The sequence below is a fragment of the Colobus angolensis genome, unplaced genomic scaffold (assembly GCF_000951035.1).
Source record: "Colobus angolensis palliatus isolate OR3802 unplaced genomic scaffold, Cang.pa_1.0 Scaffold216, whole genome shotgun sequence".
NCBI lineage: Eukaryota > Metazoa > Chordata > Mammalia > Primates > Cercopithecidae > Colobus > Colobus angolensis.
In genome coordinates, this window is record NW_012115333.1 from 729,883 (window position 1) to 748,839 (window position 18,957).

General features: G+C 50.0%; 3 protein-coding genes across 5 annotated transcripts; 2 read left to right on the plus strand and 1 right to left on the minus strand.

Moving 5' to 3' along the window:
• Positions 1-3,095: 3,095 nt before the first annotated feature.
• On the plus strand, positions 3,096-7,613 carry IL2RG (interleukin 2 receptor, gamma). Of its 2 annotated transcripts, none has more exons than XM_011943110.1 (8): positions 3,096-3,302; positions 3,673-3,826; positions 4,035-4,219; positions 4,431-4,570; positions 5,312-5,474; positions 6,323-6,419; positions 6,672-6,741; positions 7,097-7,613. In XM_011943110.1, the coding sequence occupies exons 1-8, from the start codon at positions 3,188-3,190 to the stop codon at positions 7,280-7,282; spliced, it is 1,110 nt and encodes a 369-aa protein (XP_011798500.1). In that variant the 5' UTR covers positions 3,096-3,187; the 3' UTR covers positions 7,283-7,613. The 2 variants fall into 2 exon arrangements, with proteins under 2 accessions (XP_011798500.1, XP_011798501.1); XM_011943111.1 differs by having other exon boundaries at positions 3,173-3,330.
• A 611-nt stretch (positions 7,614-8,224) lies between these two features.
• On the plus strand, positions 8,225-11,157 carry LOC105512613 (chromosome unknown open reading frame, human CXorf65). The gene is made up of 6 exons (XM_011943113.1): positions 8,225-8,481; positions 8,587-8,673; positions 8,876-9,013; positions 10,211-10,279; positions 10,644-10,750; positions 10,935-11,157. The coding sequence occupies exons 1-6, from the start codon at positions 8,457-8,459 to the stop codon at positions 11,058-11,060; spliced, it is 552 nt and encodes a 183-aa protein (XP_011798503.1). The 5' UTR covers positions 8,225-8,456; the 3' UTR covers positions 11,061-11,157.
• Positions 11,158-11,512: 355 nt separating this feature from the next.
• On the minus strand, positions 11,513-18,897 carry FOXO4 (forkhead box O4). Of its 2 annotated transcripts, XM_011943115.1 has the most exons (4): positions 18,354-18,897; positions 18,072-18,188; positions 13,293-14,349; positions 11,513-12,961 (listed from the first exon to the last, which is right to left on the minus strand). In XM_011943115.1, the coding sequence occupies exons 1-4, from the start codon at positions 18,522-18,524 to the stop codon at positions 12,954-12,956; spliced, it is 1,353 nt and encodes a 450-aa protein (XP_011798505.1). In that variant the 5' UTR covers positions 18,525-18,897; the 3' UTR covers positions 11,513-12,953. The 2 variants fall into 2 exon arrangements, with proteins under 2 accessions (XP_011798505.1, XP_011798504.1); XM_011943114.1 differs by having other exon boundaries at positions 18,072-18,896.
• Positions 18,898-18,957: the final 60 nt, after the last annotated feature.

An 18,957-nucleotide genomic window follows, 5' to 3' on the forward strand; every position in this document is an offset into this window, starting at 1 on the left:
AAGACTCCATCTCAAAAAAAAAAAAAAAAAAAACTGTCTTCCAAAGTGGCTGTATCATTTTTGCATTTCCACCAGCAACAAATGAGAGTTTTTCCTGTTGCTCCACATCCTTGCCAGTATTTGGTGTTGTCAGTGTTCCGGATTTGGGCTTTTTTTTTGTGATACAGGGTCTCACTCTGTCACCCAGACTGGAGTGCAGTGGTGCAATCTCGGCTCACTGCAACCTTCACCTCCCAGGCTCAAGCAATTCTCCTGTCTCAGCCTCTCAAGTAGCTGGGATTACAGGAATGCGCCATTACTGCCTGGCTAATTTTTGTATTTTTAGTAGATGGGGTTTCACCATGTAGGCCAGGCTGGTCTTGAACTCCTGACCTCAAATGATCCACTCACCTTGGCCTTCCAAAGTGCTGGGATTACAGGTGTGAGCCACCGTGCCCGGCTTCTTTTTTTTTTTTCAAACAAGAGATGGGATCTTGCTGTGTTGCCGCAGCTGGTCTCCAGCTCCTGGGCTCAAGCAATCCACTCGCCTCAGCTTCCCAAACTGCTGGGATTTCAGGCAAGGTGTGAGCCACCTTGCCCAGCTGATTTTGGCTATTCTAATAGGCATGTAACCCTGAAGGATTTATTTTTTATTTTTTAGGCAGAGTCTTGCTCTGTCACTCTGGCTGGAGTGCAGTGTGCAATCTCAGTTCACTGCAACCTCTGCCTCCTGGGTTCAAGTGATTCTTGTGCCTCAGCCACCTGAGTAACTGGGACTACAGGTGAGTGCTACCAAACGTGGCTAATTTTTGTATTTTTGGTAGAGACGGAGTTTTGCCCTCTGAAGGATTTTAGCTTACGGAAAGGAAGAGACTAATTCCAGAGAGAGTAAATGCGTATGACATATCCTATGTGGCTGGAATTGATCACTGGAGCTTAGACTTTATTCTGAAGGCCATGAGTAGCTTTTGAAGACTTTTAAGTTGGAGAATGCCCTCTGTAGTGGGTTGAATGTGGCCTCCAAAAAGATATGTTCACTTGGAACCTGTGGATGTCACCTTCTTTTACAAAAGGCTTTTAGCAGCTGTAATTAAGGCAAAGCTCCTAGGAGACAACATCCTTGATTAGGGTGGGCCATAAATCCAATGACAGGTGTCCCTGTAAGAGAAGAGAAGGATAAAGGAGATGTAGAGAAGAAGAAGAGGTAATGCAAAGATGGAGGCAGAGATTGGAATGATGTGTCTGCAAGCCAAGGAGCACCAAGGATTGATGGCAGCCACCAGAAACTAGAAGAGAGGCATGGAACAACTTCTTCCTCAGTGCCTCCAGAAGGAACCAACCCTGGCCACACTGATTTCAGACTTCTGGGCTCCAGAACTGTGAGAGAATAAATGTCTTTTTTTTTCCCCTTTTTAAAAAATTTTATTTATTTATTTATTTAAGACAGAGTCTCACTCTGTTGCCCAGGCTGGAGTGCAGTAGCACAATTTTGGCTCACTGCAACCTCTGCCTCCCAGATTCAAGCAATTCTTGTGTTTCAGCCTCCCGAGTAACTGGTATTACAGGTGTGCGCCACCATGTCTGGCTGATTTTTGTATTTTTAGTAGAGACGGGGTTTCACCAGGTTGGCCAGGCTAGTCTCAAACTGCTCAAGCAGTCCACTTGCCTTGGCCTCCCAAAGTGCTGGGATTACAGGCATGAGCCACTGCACCTGGCTGAGAGAATAAATTTCTGTTGGTTTAAGCCACTCAATTTGGGGATAACTTATGGCAGCCCTGGCAAACTAATACATACTAAAGATACACACTAAATACTAAACTGGGCCATATAGTCCAGTTTTCCTGAGACTCCCAGGCAAGTGCTCTTTTTCTTTGCTTGGTATCCTACCTCACTTTCTGTCTGGTAAAATTACACTCATTCTTTTAGATGCCACTGAAATAGCACCTCTTCAGCACAGCCTTCACTAAACTACCCCTCTCTCCATCTTGGTAAATTTAGTTACTTCCTCTTCTGTGCTCACATACTTTGTAATATCTCTACATTTATGCTATAGGACTTGTTACACTATATTGTATTACTTGTTTATGTCTTCCCCACTTTTTTGTGAGCATCTGGAAATATGAGGATGTCTTATTGGTCTATTTTCAGAACATAAGCACAGTGCCTGGCACATATTAAAGACTTAATAAATGTTTGCTGAATAAATAGTTTCTGTAAGCGGCTTCTCCAATCAGCTCTGTGTTTTGCGGGAAGGTAAAACTGGCAACAGCTTGAAGAATGGATTAGAGAGCAGAGGACCTTTTGAAAGGGAGGCCAGTTGGTGGAGTCTAGAAAGAATCATGACTAGAGCTAATGAAAGACTGATTTAGCAGAGTGGCTGTGGTAATGGAAAGGAGGAAACTGTTGGGAGAAACACCACAGAAGCAGAGTGGGTTATATTCTCCGGGTGAGAGAGGAGGAGAAATTGAAGCTGATTCTGAGGTTTCAAGTCTGGGTGACTGAGAGGGTGACGATACCATCGACTGAGGTGGGGAAGGCAGGAAGAGAAGCAGAGTTGGGGGAAGATGGGAAGCTTGAAACTAGTATTGTTGTTCTTCCATTTCTAGAATCTTTTTCTATTATAAGTCACACTTCCTCACCAGTCTCAACAGGGACCCAGCTCAGGCAGCAGCTAAGGGTGGGTATTCTGGTTTGGATTAGATCAGAGGAAAGACAGCTGTATATGTGCCCACAGGAGCCAAGACGGTATTTTCCATCCTCCCAAAACAGTGGAGCTTTGACAGAGATTTAAGGGTGACCGAGTCAAGGAAGAGGCATGGCATAGGATGGTGATGTCGGGGGTGGGGTTCAGAACTTCCATTATAGAAGGTAGTGATTTAGAGGAGAAGGTGGTTGAGAATGGTGCTAGTGGTAGTGAACAGATCCTTCCCAGGATCTAGGTGGACTGAGGATTTTTGAGTCTGTGACACTATTGTATATCCAGCCTTAGTTTATGTTTACCACCTTACAGCAGCACCTAATCTCTGAGAGGACTTGGCCTTTGTCACACAGCACACATTTGCCACACCCTCTGTAAAGCCCTGGTTTATAAGGTTCTTTCCACCGGAAGCTATGACAGAGGAAATGTGTGGGTGGGGAGGGGTGGTGGGTGAGGGACCCAGGTTCCTGACACAGACAAACTACACCCAGGGAATGAAGAGCAAGCGCCATGTTGAAGCCATCATTACCATTCAGATCCCTCTTAGTCCTGCAGCTGCCCCTGCTGGGAGTGGCACTGAACACGACAATTCTGACGCCCAATGGGAATGAAGACGCCACAACTGGTGGGAAATCTGGGACTGGAGGGGGCTGGTGAGAAGGGTGGCTGTGGGAAGGGGCTGTACAGAAATCCGGAACCTGCCACTGGCCATTACAATCATGTGGGCAGAATTGAAAAGTAGAGTGGGAAGGGGAAGGGGGAGGGTTCCCTGCCTCATGCTACTTCTTTCTTTTTTGTTTGTTTGTTTGTTTCTTTTGAGGCAGGGTCTTGCTATGTTGCCCAGGCTGGTCTCAAACTCCTGGCCTCTAGTGATCCTCCTGCCTCAGCCTTTCAAAGCACCAGGATTACAGACATTAGCCACCATGCTCAGCCTCTTCCTTCTGACCATCATTTCTTCTCTTTCCCTCCCTGCCTTCATTTTCTTCCCAATCTAGATTTCTTCCTGACCTCTATGCCCACTGACTCCTTCAGTGTTTCCACTCTGCCCCTCCCAGAGGTTCAGTGTTTTGTGTTCAATGTCGAGTACATGAATTGCACTTGGAACAGCAGCTCTGAGCCCCAGCCTACCAACCTCACTCTGCATTATTGGTATGAGAAGGGAAGACGGGGAGGGGAAGAACAAGAGGTGGGTTGGATCAGAGACCAAGAAAGAGGGTAGCAAGTCTCCCAGGTGCCCCACTGTTTTCTCCTGGGGTAAGTCATAAGTTGGTTGAGGGGAGATGAGGCTAGGCTCTGGATAGCTGCAGTACCCAGATTGGCCCCACTGTTCCTCTTCCTTCCAACCTTTCTCCTCTAGGTACAAGAATTCGGATAATGATAAAGTCCAGAAGTGCAGCCACTATCTATTCTCTGAAGAAATCACTTCTGGCTGTCAGTTGCAAAAAAAGGAGATCCACCTCTACCAAACATTTGTTGTTCAGCTCCAGGACCCACGGGAACCCAGGAGACAGGCCACACAGATGCTAAAACTGCAGAATCTGGGTAATTTGGAAAGAAAGGGTCAAGAGACCAGGGATACTGTGGGACATTGGAGTCTACGGAGTAGTGTTATTTTATCATAAGGGTAGATGGGCAGAAAAAAGGCGGTAGGGGATCAGGATGGGAAGGGAGGAGGAGGTATTAGGAGTACTACCTTCAGGATCCTGACTTGTCTAGGCCAGGGGAATGACCACATACACACACATATCTCCAGTGATCCCCTGGGCTCCGGAGAACCTAACACTTCGCAAACTGAGTGAATCCCAGCTAGAACTGAACTGGAACAACAGATTCTTGAACCACTGTTTGGAGCACTTGGTGCAGTACCGGACTGACTGGGACCACAGCTGGACTGTGAGTGAGTAGGGACATGAATGTAGCAGCTAAGGCCAAGCAAGTGGGGCTAAAGGATTCAACCAGACAGATAGGAGGACCTAATATCAAGCTCCTGTTCTCTGCCTGCCAGCTTCTCTGCTCACCCCCTACCCTCCCTCCTCCAACTCCTTTCCCTGTAATCCCCAGTGAGTTTTCTTTTTTTCTTTTCTTTTCTTTTCTTTTTTTTTGAGACGGCCTCACTCTGTTGCCCAGGCTTGATTGTAGTGGGGCGATCTTGGGCCGACTGCAACCTCTGTCTCCCGGGTTCAAGTGATTCTCCTGCTTCAGCCTCCCGAGTAGCTGGGAGCATGCACAACCATGCCTAACTAATTTTTGTATTTTTACTAAAGACAGTGTTTTGCCATGTTGGCCAGGCTGGTCTTGAACTCCTGACCTCAGGTGATCTACCCACCTTGGCCTCCCAAAGTGATGGGATTACAGGCGTGAGCCACCATGCCTGACACCAGTGAGTTTTCATTAGGGATTCCCTACCCATACTCTTCCTGATACCAGATAAACAAGTAAATAAAAGGAGGCCATTAAGGGGATCCAGAGGGGAGGCATTAGATTCAAGTCAGTGAAGGGAGCAATGTGGCTTGAGTACTCAGGAGAGAGAAACTGGGAAGTAGCAGAGATGACACTGGTGGGTATTCAGGGGTATGTTTTAATTCTCTCTTCTCTCATAGACACCTACTTTCCCTCATCCTCTTTTTCCTCAAGGAACAATCAGTGGATTATAGACATAAGTTCTCCCTGCCTAGTGTGGATGGGCAGAAACGCTACACGTTTCGTGTTCGGAGCCGGTTTAACCCACTCTGTGGAAGTGCTCAGCATTGGAGTGAATGGAGCCACCCAATCCACTGGGGGAGCAATACTTCAAAAGGTAAAATGGGCCCACAAGACCCCAATCCATAAGCCCAACACCCCAGCCTTTCTAATACCACTGTGTTTTGCTCTACTCCCCATCACTAAAGCCCCCAAACTTGGTGCCCCATCTCCCCACACTGTCCAACCCCAACCTCTAAAAATCAAGGTTTTTCTTTTTTTTTTTTGAGACGGAGTCTCGCTCTGTCGCCCAGCCTGGAGTACAGTGGCCAGATCTTAGCTCACTGCAAGCTCCGCCTCCCGGGTTTACGCCATTCTCCTGCCTCAGCCTCCTCCTGCCTCAGCCTCCCGAGTAGCTGGGACTACAGGCGCCCGCCACCTCACCTGGCTAGTTTTTTGTATTTTTTAGTAGAGACGGGGTTTCACCATGTTAGCCAGGATGGTCTCGATCTCCTAACCTCGTGATCCGCCCGTCTCGGCCTCCCAAAGTGCTGGGATTACAGGCTTGAGCCACCGCGCCCGGCTGAAATCAAGGTTTTTCTGTGTAGGGTTGGGTTAGTGTGTTGTTAGAGGGTGTGGATTGAGAAGGAGGCTTAGGGGTACTCAAGGGGGCTATAGAGTGTATAGGATTTCCCTGAAGCATTCCTAGAGAGCCTGCAAAGTGAAGATGGCTTTGGAACCAGCTGGATCTAGGCTCTGCCACATACTACTACCTCTTTGGCCTTGGGTACATCCCTAAACTCTTGGATTCTGTTTCCTGAGATACAGAATTGTTCCTGCCTCACAGGAGCTGTTGTGAGGATTAAACAGAGAGTATGTCTTCAGCGCAGTGCCTGGCACCAGTGCCTGGCATGTAGTAGGCGCACAACAAATATAAGGTCCACTTTGCTTTTCTTTTTTCTGTAGAGAATCCTTTCCTGTTTGCATTGGAAGCCGTGGTTATCTCCGTTGGCTCCATGGGATTGATTATCAGCCTTCTCTGTGTGTATTTCTGGCTGGAACGGTGAGATTTGGAGAAGCCCAGAAAAATAAGGGGAACAGTAGCTGAGAATAGCAGAGGAGGGTTTTGCAGGGTCTTTAGGAGTAAAGGATGAGACAGTAAGAAATGAGAGATTACCCAAGAGAGTTTGGTGATGGAAGGAAGCCACAGGCACAGAAAACACAGAATCACTTTATTTCATATGGGACAACTGGGAGAAGGGTGATAAAAAAGCTTTAACCTATGTGCTCCTGCTCCCTCTTTCTCCTCTGTCAGGACGATGCCCCGAATTCCCACCCTGAAGAACCTAGAGGATCTTGTTACTGAATACCACGGGAACTTTTCGGTGAGAACGCTGTCATAAGCATGCTGCAGTCTATCAACTGCCATCTGCCTGCCAGCAAGACAGACAGAGTGTGGGGGTGGGGGCAGAGAGGAGAGGGAAGGAGGCCCTGCACTAACTGTCAGGATGTGGCCGACCAAATGGGGGATGGACTATACAGAGAGAGACACACACAGAAGCGCAGATTATAGATTGAGTGAGGCAGATGGAAACTGGTATTGGGGGCCCAGGAGTCTGTGTATCCCTTCTGTAATCAATTACAGTGGTTGCGGACATTATGAGTACTCCTTTGGCACAGAGCTCGGTATTTTACTTCCTGCCCCTAATTGACCCCTGACCTGGACATATTTGTCTTTAGGCCTGGAGTGGTGTGTCTAAGGGACTGGCTGAGAGTCTGCAGCCAGACTACAGTGAACGACTCTGCCTCGTCAGTGAGATTCCCCCAAAAGGAGGGGCCCTCGGGGAGGGGCCTGGGCCCTCCCCATGTAACCAACATAGCCCCTACTGGGCCCCCCCATGTTACACCCTGAAGCCTGAAACCTGAACCCCAATCCTCTGACAGAAGAACCCCAGGGTCCTGTAGCCCTAAGCAGTACTAACTTTCCTTCATTCAACCCATCCGCGTCTCATACTCACCTCACCCCATTATGGCTGATTTGGAATTCTGTGCCCCCATGTAGGCGCCTCTTCATTTGGCATTCCCCACTTGAGAATTACCCTTTTGCCCTGTACATGTTTTCATCTCCCTCAGTCTGGCCCTTCCTTTTCACAGGATTCTTCCTCCCTCCCTCTTTCTCTCCCTTCCTCTTTCCATCTACCCTCCGATTGTTCCTGAACCAATGAGAAATAAAGTTTCTGTTGATAATCATCAAAAATGTCTGTCATGGGGGTGAGGAGTAGGGGAAACATGGGATACAAGGAGGGTGGGAGGGGAAGAAAAAGGAGTAGTACATTTATGCTGTGGAGGCAGGAGTATTACCAATTCGCTAGAAAAAGAGTACTGTTCTGGAAACTGACTTTTTTTCAGGTGCCCTGCACTCATTCCAGGGTTTAGTTTAGAGTTAGACTTAGAATGGGCTGAGCGTGGTGGCTTACGCCTGTAATCCCAGCACTTTGGGAGGCTGAGGCGGGTGGATCACAAGGTCAGGAGATCGAGATCAGCCTGGCCAACATGGTGAAACTCTGTCTCTACTAAAAATACAAAAATTAGCCGGGCATGGTGGTGTGCTCCTGTAATCCCAGCTACTCGGGAGGCTGAGGCGGGAGAATTGCTTGAATCCAGGAGGCGGAGGTTGCAGTGAGCTAAGACTGTGCCACTGCACTCCAGCCTGGACAACAGAGGGAGAGTCCGTCTAAAAAAAAAAAAAAAAGAGTTAGACTTACCATGTTGCCCCCCCTTTCCAACTAATCTTTAACATACCCCACCCAAGTTTTTCTCTCCTTATCATTACTCCACTTTTTGGCCACACCTGCCACTTCTGACCTCATAATCCCTCAACTGCAGCCTCAGGCCCCACCCCTGGGGATACTGGTTATCCACAACTACCAACAGCTCTCTCCTGCCTGTCCAGCCTGGGCATCCTCAGCCTATGAAATCCATCTGCCTCTCCAGTCCACCAACCCTATAGGCCTATTTGCCCCACACAAGGCTTCTAGAACACCCTCCTTCTGCATGACTCATCAGGGCATTTGGTGAAGAGTGAGACGATCCTGAGGACATGTTCATCTTCATCGAACATGGAGGTGAGGGGCAGCATAGAACTAGAGTCTGTGGATGGGGGTGGAGGGATCTGAGGGCAGTGGAGATCACAGAAACGGGCCCATGTGTCCCATCCTGTCTCTTCTCAGATAATCAGCAGTTTCTGGTCAATACCAACTGTGCTGTCGTCGTGTTGCTGCATTACATCCGCAGTAAAGTAAAGTTGCCTAAAACAAGTGAGGAGCTTGGGGAGGGGACTAATGGCCAAAGGTCAGAAGGAGTTGGGTCATCTCTAATCCCCAAGCCCTCCTCCTGGCAAGAAGGGAGTTCCTCATATCCTTACAGCTTCCTCCAACCCATTCTGTATAGGATCACTGGCCCCTTTTGCTCCCACTGTCTTTCCTTAGCTGCCCCAATTACCCTGTGATCTCCCTCCAGGCACCATCGATTTGTGTGAACAAACGGGGAAAATGAAGATGCTTTTCCTGATGAAGCCCACCCATGTAGAGTATGCCAGCAAATACCTTACAGCTCGAAGCACCTACTACGTTTGTAAGGTGGAGCGTGGGCCACCAGGTAGAGGCTCAGGAATGTTCCCCAGAAATAGAACAATGCCTTCAAGATAGATTATGAACCTTATCTTTAAAACAAGGCATCCAAGGCTGGGCACAGTGGTTCATGCTTGTAATCTCAGCACTTTGAGAGGCCAAGGCGGGAGAATTGATAGAGGGCAGGAGTTTGAGACTAGCCTGGGCAACATAACAAGACCCTGCCTCCAAAACCAAAACCAAAACCAAAAACAACCAAAACCAAATTAAAACAAAAAACAGAACACCCTCAAAAAACAGAACGCCCTCAACTAGATCCAAATTGACCATCTCTAGTCAGCCTAAGGAAGGGCACTACTTCTATAATAATAGGTTATCTGACACATACTCTCCCCTAGGCCCATACCTAAGGGGAAGAAGTAAGATCCACTAGCTCAAGGTAGTTTGTTTGTTTTGTTTTGTTTTGTTTGGTTTGGTTTTTTGGAGACGGAGTTTTGCTCTTGTTGTCCAGTTGTTGAGGCTGGAGTGCAATAGGCGATCTCAGCTCATTGCAACCTCTGCCTCCCGGGTTCAAGCGATTCTCCTATGAGCCTCCCTAGTAGCTGGGACTACAGGCGCCCGCCACCAGATCCAACTAATTTTTTAGTAGAGACGGGGTTTCACCATGTTGGCCAGGCTGGTCTTGAACTCCTGACCTCAGTTGATCCACCCACCTCAGCCTCCCAAAGTGCTGGGATTACAGGCATGAGCCACTGTACCCGGCAAGGTAGTCTTTATTTTTATTTATTTATTTATTTATTTATTTATTTATTTATTTATTTATTTATTTATTTATTGTGATGGAGTCTTGCTCTGTCACCCAGGCTGAAACAGTGGCATGATCTTGGCTCACTGCAACCTCCGCCTCCTGGGTTCAAGTGATTCTCCTGCCTCAGCCTCCAGAGTAGCTGGGATTACAGGCACCCACCACCATGCCTGGCTATTTTTGTTTGTTTGTTTGTATTTTTAGTAGAGACTGGGTTTCACCAAATTGGCCAGGCTAGTCTCAAATTTCACCAAATTGGCCAGGCTAGTCTGGAACTCTTGGCCTCCCAAAATGTTGGGATTACAGGCGTGAGCCACCGCGCCCAGTGGGTAGTCTTTAGTGTTGGGTTCTGGAATCTTGGGCTTCTGAAGGGTGGAGACTGGTTGACGGGGTGGAGATAGCACACGGCTATGTTCACAGGAACCAGGCTGGAGAATGGTTACAGAGCTTTTGTGCCTCTCCTCAAGAATCCGGAGCCTCGGCTGCTCGGTAAGAAGTGAAATGGGGGAGGGAAGAACATGAAGTGTACAGTATATAGCTGTGTGATGGAGAATGTAGGGTGGGACTAGCGAGATATCGTAGGTCAGATGATAGGAGCCTAGGAAAAAGGGGGCAGGGTCCAGGTCCACTTTAGGAAGGATGTTTAGCTCACACCAGGTGGAATGTGCATGCGTTACTCCCTGCTTCCCCTATTTCTTGGCCATCTTCTCCGTATATCTCCCTATCACCATTCCAGCATTTCCATCTTAGGCCAGGTGGGGTTCCAGCTGATGGTTTGAACAATGAATGGGAGCATCGGGAAGGGTAAGGTCTCTAGTTCTCAGAGGTGCAGGTGCCTTTTCCTTGTTCTTAGTTGCACTGCGCATAGAATGTGACACCCTGGAGAGGAGACGAATTCAGATACTTAAAATGCAAGAAGCCAAGAAGGTCGTTATAATTGAACCTACTACGAGCGTCCCGGTAAGACTCGCCAAATGTGGTCTGCCCCAGCACCCACCTCTCCCACCAGCCGACTGAATGTTCCTCCATCCCAGCCCTCTGAGATGAATTTCCTGCCTCCAATTTCTTTTTTCCTTCCTTTGGCCCTGGGTTGTAGAAACCTTCCCTGCAGGGGCCTCTTTGTTTACTTACTTTCTTTTTCTAGTCCAAGCTATCAGGACGATCAGAGAAAAAGAAGTCCACTCGCAAGTCTCCGACCTTTAGGAACAGACCAGACTTCAGGAAGGATAAACGTCGCCCACTCAATAAAACCACCAAGCAAAAGAAGTAATACTAGGTGTGAAATTACTGGAATTTAACGTGAGATTTCTTTTTCTAGAAAGACTCCTTCTCCCAGTATCTGCACTAAGGCTTGAGTACGTAAGCCCTAGGCACTGAGGAGGCTCTGAGGGTGGATGGGAACGGCAGGAGAGGGCTGGGGCAAGCACATGGGTGGGAGTGAGGAAGGCTGTGAAGTCTAGTACAATGAGCCTTTGAGGGATGGAGTAGGGGGTGGGGTCTTCTCAAACCAGACTACCTCCCCTTGGGAGGCCTATCTCACAGCCCGCCTACTCCTGCAGGGGTTAGGTGTCCCTCCACCCCCACACTCCACCACCTCCCCGGGCTGAAATTCCCCCACCCTCCTCCATGTCTCTGCCTCTGGGCAGTTTCTTCCTCCCGCCCTTTGCCTTTCCTCCTCCCTCCCCCTTATCCAAGGGGAAAAGCAAGGCAGCAGAAACCAGAGCTGGTTATAGGCATTTATTGAATTCATTCATTTATTGATTTGACACACTTCCCCACTCCAATCTAGCACATGATACAATCTGGGTAGGCCAGGCGCTGACACAGGAAATGATGGGAACCCACAGCAGGGGTGGGGGAGGGGACAATGCAAAGGGCACTGGGGGAAGGGCTGCTTTGGGGGCTGGGGTGGAGAAGGAGCCCCAGATGGCCTCCCTGGCAGGTGCTAGTAAACCTGATCCACATTCCCCCCCATCCCTGCTCATTTCCCAGACCCTCAGCCAAGCTCCCCAGCTCCCCCTTCCCCGTTGCTCCCCTCCCTGCTGCTTGCTGCCACACACACTTCCACATAACCCCTGCAGTGAGGGAAGGGGAAGAAGGGCAGGGACAGCTGTCAGGGGCCTTGAACAGGGAGGTCTCTGTACCTAACTTTACCATCCTAAATCCTTCCCTCCTCTTCTCTCCCCTCCCAGTCCCTTCCCTGGCCCCAAGCTAATTCCAGGCCTTCAATTTACTCTCCCACTGTAGCACTAACCCATGCTGGGTCATAGAAGAGTGTGGCTGCGCCCCAACACCACACACTTCCAGGCACAAGTTGAAGGAATGAGGGGACCTGGGTTAGCTTTTTCCTTAGGGAAACTCCAACCTATTTCTGCATAGACCTTTCTCTACACCTGGTCCATAGGGGAGCTCTTCCCTGTGTTTACTATTACTCCCCACTTCTCCCCACTTCCTTGTGTCTCTCCTAGCATTTATTGTCTGTAGTGTTTGTATCATGTCATTATCATAAAGCCTTCAGAAAGGGAAAAAAAGCATTCTGCCCACCACTAGCACCCTGCCACGGTTAAAAAAATCTCTATGTTTGTGTTTGTATTTCTTTAAAAGTTTATAAAAAGCCTTTCTGTTATCTGCAGCCTTCTAAGGGTGATTTGGCCTGGGGAGCCACTCCGGTGCTCAGACCTTGGCCCTTCCAGATCCCCTAAACTGCCCACCCACCCCACATCACTGGCCTAAGGGGCCACTGCATAGAAATCCCAGGCTCCAGCTAGCCTGGCTCAGCTAAGACTCTACAAAAAATCCTGCTCCCAAAGGCAGGGGTAAGGCCACTGGTGACTTCGCATTTCCAACAGCGTTGCTCATCTCGCTACAAAGCCTAGAGGGTAGGAATAGGGAAAGCGGAGGATGGCTCCTGAGAGGGGGCCTTACCCCCTAATTGGCACAATGAGAAAAACCCTCTCCCCTTTCCCCTCCCATCTCCCTCCCCATGTCGTCCCCAGATGGGGCAGCTTTATCTTTATAATTTCTTCAACACCCGTGTGTGACCAGACCCACCCTAGCACTAAAGCAGGGTCCCAAATTCCTGGGGAGGGCTCAAGGGTAAAGAGTAGATATGGACACGCCTGGCTCCACCTCTGCAGCAGGGGACAAAGCTTCCAGCCATGACTCAGGGATCTGTGGGAAGAAAGAACGGAGAACAAGGTAAGAGGCTTATCTGGGGCTTGCCAACATTCTATCATCCACATTCCCACCAAAGAAGATGGTGGCACCTACCTCGCTTCCACACACTTTTCTGTGCTACCTTGCAGGGGTGGGCACAGCTGAGGGGCCTGGAGGTCCCATCCGGAAACTATGCTACTCTAATATGACATCTTCCCTCCAGTTCCCCAGGAGATCTGGCTACCACTTGTCCTAAATCTCCCCTTCGCCCAGATCATGGGACTAACTGGGCACCTAGGAGTGGTCACAGGCTATGAGGTGCTGTGGTGATTAGGGGATACTGTACCTGGCTCAAAGTTGAAGTCCAGTCCCTCGCCCTCATCCATGAGGTCACTGATGATGTTATCCATGTCACACTCCAGGTTCTCCATATACATATCAAGATCTAGATCCTGAGGCATTCTGTCTTGGCTTGCAGCTTCAGTAGGGGGTGTGAGCACAGGAGTCCCCAGAGCCTTGGGGATGGGGGCACTTGCCATGACTGGAGGTGGTGCTATCATAGAAAGGGTAGGAACCAGACTGCTGGGGCCTGGAGCCTCTAGGGGCTTGGGACACAGGCCGACACCCGTGGCCAGCTTACTGGAGGAAGGAAGCCCCCCCAGCAACAGAAGAGTAGGAGCCTGGGACAGAATGGGATCTACCTGGGTCATGAGGACGTCAGCAGGGGGTGGTGGTGTATCAGAGGTGAGCAGGGCCTCCAGAGCCTGGGAGCTGGAGAAGCACCCTTCTCCTGCTGACAGGGGCCCCTCTGCTGGGCTGAAAAGGGAGCTGTTGTAGGTGTGTAAGGGGCCGGTAACCCCAGGATGCTGCAAAGAGAAGCCAGAGAGACCACTCGGAGATAGCAGGGAATGGGAAGAGGTGAGATTGAGCCCATCTAACAGCTCTAGACCTTCATTGAGGGTGGGAGGGACACCCCCTGCATAGCTGCTGACTGAAGCTGGTATTTCCTCCGCCAGCACCTCAGACTCTGGCCTCAAGGGGGACAGCCGGGTGCTGACAGTGCTGGCATTTGAACTGCTTCGTGGACGGAAGGTGGTCCACATATCAGCTTCTTCACGGTTGCGAGAGCAAGGGCTGCCTGACCACTTGGCAAAGTGGCCGACAGGGCTCGTCGGAGTGGCACCTTCGGGTGGAGCTGGCAGCACAGGTGGTTTCTTCTTGGGGGCTTTACTGCGGCCCCGGAGCAGCTTGCTGCTGCTATCCATGGAGGCGGCCCGGCGGCGGGGGGCTTTGCCGCTCTTGCCTCCCTCGGGGTTCAGCATCCACCAAGAGCTTTTGCCAGTGGCCTCGTTGTGAACCTTGATGAACTTGCTGTGCAGGGACAGGTTGTGGCGGATCGAGTTCTGGAGGGGCAGAGATGGCAGGAAAGGGGCGTGAGGTGTGTGTAGGGGAAGCCAGTGGCCAGCGGTCAAGTCTAAGAGGATGCTGGTCCACAAAGATCTAGGGGTTAGGATTTGGTGCCACCACCACAGCGGGGTTCATTTCGGGGGTTCATTTCCCAGGTCATTAAAGTTTAAGAAAAACTTTAAATAATGTACAAAAAAAGAGAAAAAAGATAAAATATAAAAGGATGCTGGAACACAGCAGGGGTATTCCTGGAGACTCAAAGAAAGTTGAATCCAGGGGGGAAAACTGGTAGAAGTAGGGATGGGGGTGGGGTGTGAGGGGAGACCACACACATTTCCCGCTCCCAGACAAGCTGCTCAGCCTCTGCTCCAGACTTCTCTGTACAGCGGGTGGGAGATAACATGTAATAACCCACTGCAAAGGGCACGGAGTGCCCACCCTGGAAAAGCTCCTGGTACCGTGCTCCTCCCAGGGCTCTATGTGTGTTTTGCCGGGGGTGGGGGGTACCTGGGGCTGGTGGGCATTGGGGAGACGTGCTCCTCGCCCAGCAAGAACTAGGTTCAGGTGGGAAAGAGCATTCCACCCCTTTCCTTGAGTGCGGGTTTGGGTGGAGTTTACCGGACAGTGGTACAGCACCAGCCCAGGATGGACCCGCCCTGCCCAGAGCCAGTTCTCTGAATAGGCTGAAGGGCAGGAATCTCAGCACAGCAGGTGCTCCATTCCCCACAGAGCATTTGGGCCACCCAGCTCTCTATAGAATTTAAAGATTCCTTTTTCCTCCCTCCCTGAATCCCAGCCTTATTTCTTCCAATCCACAACACACACCCTCAACTACATTCAGTTCAGGTTCAGGCTTCTTGCTGTGCCTCAAATACATGAGGTGCAATCTTCCCCTCCCCTCTTTTCCGAAGAGGGATCTCCCCTCTCTAAGTTTTACTGGTTTCGTCAAGACCAAGCTTCAGTTCCACCTCTTTTATAAAGCCGCTGCTTGACTTTGGCAGCCAAATTTCTAGTATAGTATTTTTAAAATCTGCACCACACAATTTTACCCAATTTATATTGTGTGGTTTACGGTTTCATGTAATTTGTCTCATCGAGTGTAAGTGCCAAGTGTAATGTCCTCCAGTCCCACATCCCCCAACAGAGCCCTCCCAGAGCACCAAGCTCACAGCACATACTCAATACCTACTCAAGCTCACAGTACATAATCAATATTTGTACCTGATTGGTAGGTTGCCCCTGGTTTGACAATGGTGAGGCTCCCCTTGAGGCTCTGCCAGCTCTTCAGTGTCTTGGGTATTGGAAGCTGTATGTTTTCCCTTCCTCCCTTACTGGTGACATTCTACTAGAGAGACGATGCTTTCCAGTGGCCAGGGAGCTGAGATTGGCAGCTTCTTCAGCCCCCAGCGCAGCTTATATTTACTGATTGCCGCGGGGCAGGCTAGTTACACAAGGGGTTTGGCCCTCCCCTGGCCACCCCCCCTTTCCCGAAACCTGCCTTCTTTTCCCTACCTCCTTCCCAGTGCCTTTCCCCTATTTCTCAGGAATTTGTGCATAAACTCTTCAACCTTGGGGGCATTTGACCTCCCACATGGAGCTCTTTAGTTTAGAAATTCAGGAGGAGCCCAGAAGTGCTTGGAGCAACTAGGAGGCTAAGGCCATGGGACGGTCAGAAACTACTTGTTTCTCTGACTGGTGCTCTTAAGATAAGGAGACCCTTTCCCTGGGGAATGATGCTTCTTGTTCCAGGGCTCTTTAGCCAAAGAACGCCTTGTGTTCCTGGGACCCTGAGGTAATGGCATTTCAACTGTGCTGACGTTCCTTCAAGGAGTGGCACTTATCCATCCAACCTCACCTCATAGTAACTAAGGACCACAATGACCATGACCTGGCACTATGATTTCTCCTCTTTTTATCCTCTAATTCTGGATCTACTTGAGAAGGTCCATTCCTTTCTCTACTACTTAATAGCCACAAGGCCCATTTGTCTCCTCTTCTTTAGGCCTTGGAACTAGCAAGTGGTACACAGCCTCTTAATTGGAGAGGTCAGTTTCCCAAAAGCCCATAACTCTTACATGTTGGAGGGCAGGGTGGTGGGGGTGACTGCTAATTGCTCCCCAAACCACCTAATCTAAACTTTCTTGTTCTAAGTGAGTGCCGCCCCCTGGTGGGGTGGGAGTAACCTTGGCATATCATCAGGGAGGCCAGTTCAGGCATGAGACTTCCCTCAGAGAGGGGCGGGTGGGGGGGCCTTGAAGTCCCAGGCTCAGCCTGATTTGATTTTGCCATCATTCCAATTAGAGCAAGCCAGGCTCTTCTTAGAGAATATGATTTATAGTTAGACCTGAGTTCAAGTCCTCACCCTGCTGTTATTAGGTGAGTTTCCTAACCTTTCGGTACGTAGTTTCCTAACCTTTCGGTACGTAGTTTCCTAATGTGTAAAATGTGGAATCTCAGAATTGCTGTAAAGATCAATAAAATAAAAAATTTAAAAACTACTTTGTAAACTCTAAAGCCCCACATAAGTGTAGATTATAAGGACGGACTATACTCCCACAATATAACTAACAACTTGTTATTTCCTCTACACTGGAAAATGAACCTAAGGGAAAAGAAAAACAGCTGTGTAGGCTGGGTCCAAGGAGTTGAGCTTTTTATGAGCTGAGACTGTGGCGTGGCAGTCTACCCAGAAATAGTGCCAAGGGTCTCAGTCAGCTGTCCTGTCTTCTGTTCTGCCCAGCCCCTAGGGACAGCACAGATCTGATCCCTCAGTCTCCTATACCTAGGGGACGTTCCTTTGCTCATCCAACCCTCTGTACTTGGTTATATGCTGACCTCACCACCTACAGAGGTACAAGCCAGCAATAGGGCTTGATGCTCCCCAATTGTGTAATTAGAGCCCCATATTTCTCAGGACAAGTTTTTCAGAATATCTTTTGAGATCTTCCCTCACAGTTTCTTTACGGAAGGCCAAGGGAACTCCCAACTTCGTGCTCTAAAGTCAGAGCCCTACCTCCTCTTTATGACTAATATTCCTTAACAGTAAAGGATGACTTCCCCCCAAAACTTGGATAGCCCCTTACAAGGGAGCGTTTCTTGGCAGCACAGGGTAAACTGAGACAGGTGGCAGCTCACATCCCTTTTTCTTCTTAGTGCATAAGATCAGCTACCTTTCCCCATGAATATTATTGTTTTCACCCTTTGCCACTGCACTCCCTCCTCCCGGGTAGAGCAGTGCTAGAACAGTACCACTACACTGAGGTATTGGGAGGCAAGCAGGGAATCCAAGTAATCCCACAGGAATGGGAGAAAAGGTGTTGGGGTGGGAGGTGGGGGAGGAGGGAAGGGTAGGTTCATGTGGAGAATCCACACAGTTCCTGCTGTACATAGGATAAAGACTTCTCTGTGGGAATAAGTGTTTGGGGCAGCCTAAGCCAAAGTGCTGCGAGTGTTGAGCAGTGAGCAGAGAATTCGATTTTCTCCAGGGCAGGGACAGTGTCTTATTCATCTGTGATCCTTCAGCATCAAGCACCGAGTGTGGCATATACTATGTACTAAGTAAATGTTTGTCTAACTGGAGATTGAAGGTGGATCTCTGGGCTTCCCAAAGGGGGTGGGGGTGGGAGGTAGTAAAAGGGGCCCCAGAGTAGAAGTAAGGGAGGCTAGGGAATCCAGGGGCTAGATGGTGTTGGGAAGAAGGTAAGAGGGTCATAATTACCTTCCATCCTGCTGAGCTGTTGCTGTCACCCTTGTCCTTGAAGTAGGGTACAGTACGGACCATCCACTCGTAGATCTGGGCAAGTGTCAGTCGCTTCTCCGGGGCGCTTTCAATGGCCTGGCTGATGAGTTCTGCATATGACTGATTTCCCCAGGCATTCCGGCGGGAGCCTCCCTTCCGAGGACCTGTTACAGCCCCCAGGATTCCGGGCTGGGGGCCCCCGGCCGGCTCTGGGAGCCGGGAGGGCAACAGGATCGGCTCTGAGCGCCCCTCCGTGTGTACCTTTTCCCCCAGACCTGGCTCCACCTCGGGCGTCTCGGACGGCTGGTTAGCGATCTCTGGTCGGGGAAGGGGCCAGGTGCAGGAGCGGGGACGGCTCTGGGGTTCGAAGTCGGGATCGAGGTCTATGATCGCGGCAGCCTCTGTGGCTGAATTCTCATTCCCCGGATCCATACGTGGAGTTGGACCTCCCCGGCTCAGCGTTCAGTGAAGCCTGCCACAGTCCCTCACGATGCCTCCCCTCAGGGGGGAAGCATTGAGGGCCAGGAGGCACATTCCTGCCAGTCCTCAGAAAGTCGCGAACTTCCCCCTAGTCCCAGGACGCTAGTCCCTAAGCTGTCCCTTCACACAGTTCTCCGATCCCCTTCGCGACTACAGCCTCAGAGCTCTTTCCAAGATGCCACCTGTAACCTCTGCCGAGCGAAGACACTTTTTCTGCAACCTCTCACTCAGCTTCCTGCTCTTTTAAACCTGAGGCACGGTATCCCCTCATACATTGCGCTCCCATCACCGAACGTCTCCTTAGCCGCAGTTCCCTCCCCCTTTTAAGTTGCTGCCCCCCGGACACTCCTCCCAAATTTCCTCCACCCGGATTGCTGCCCTCCCC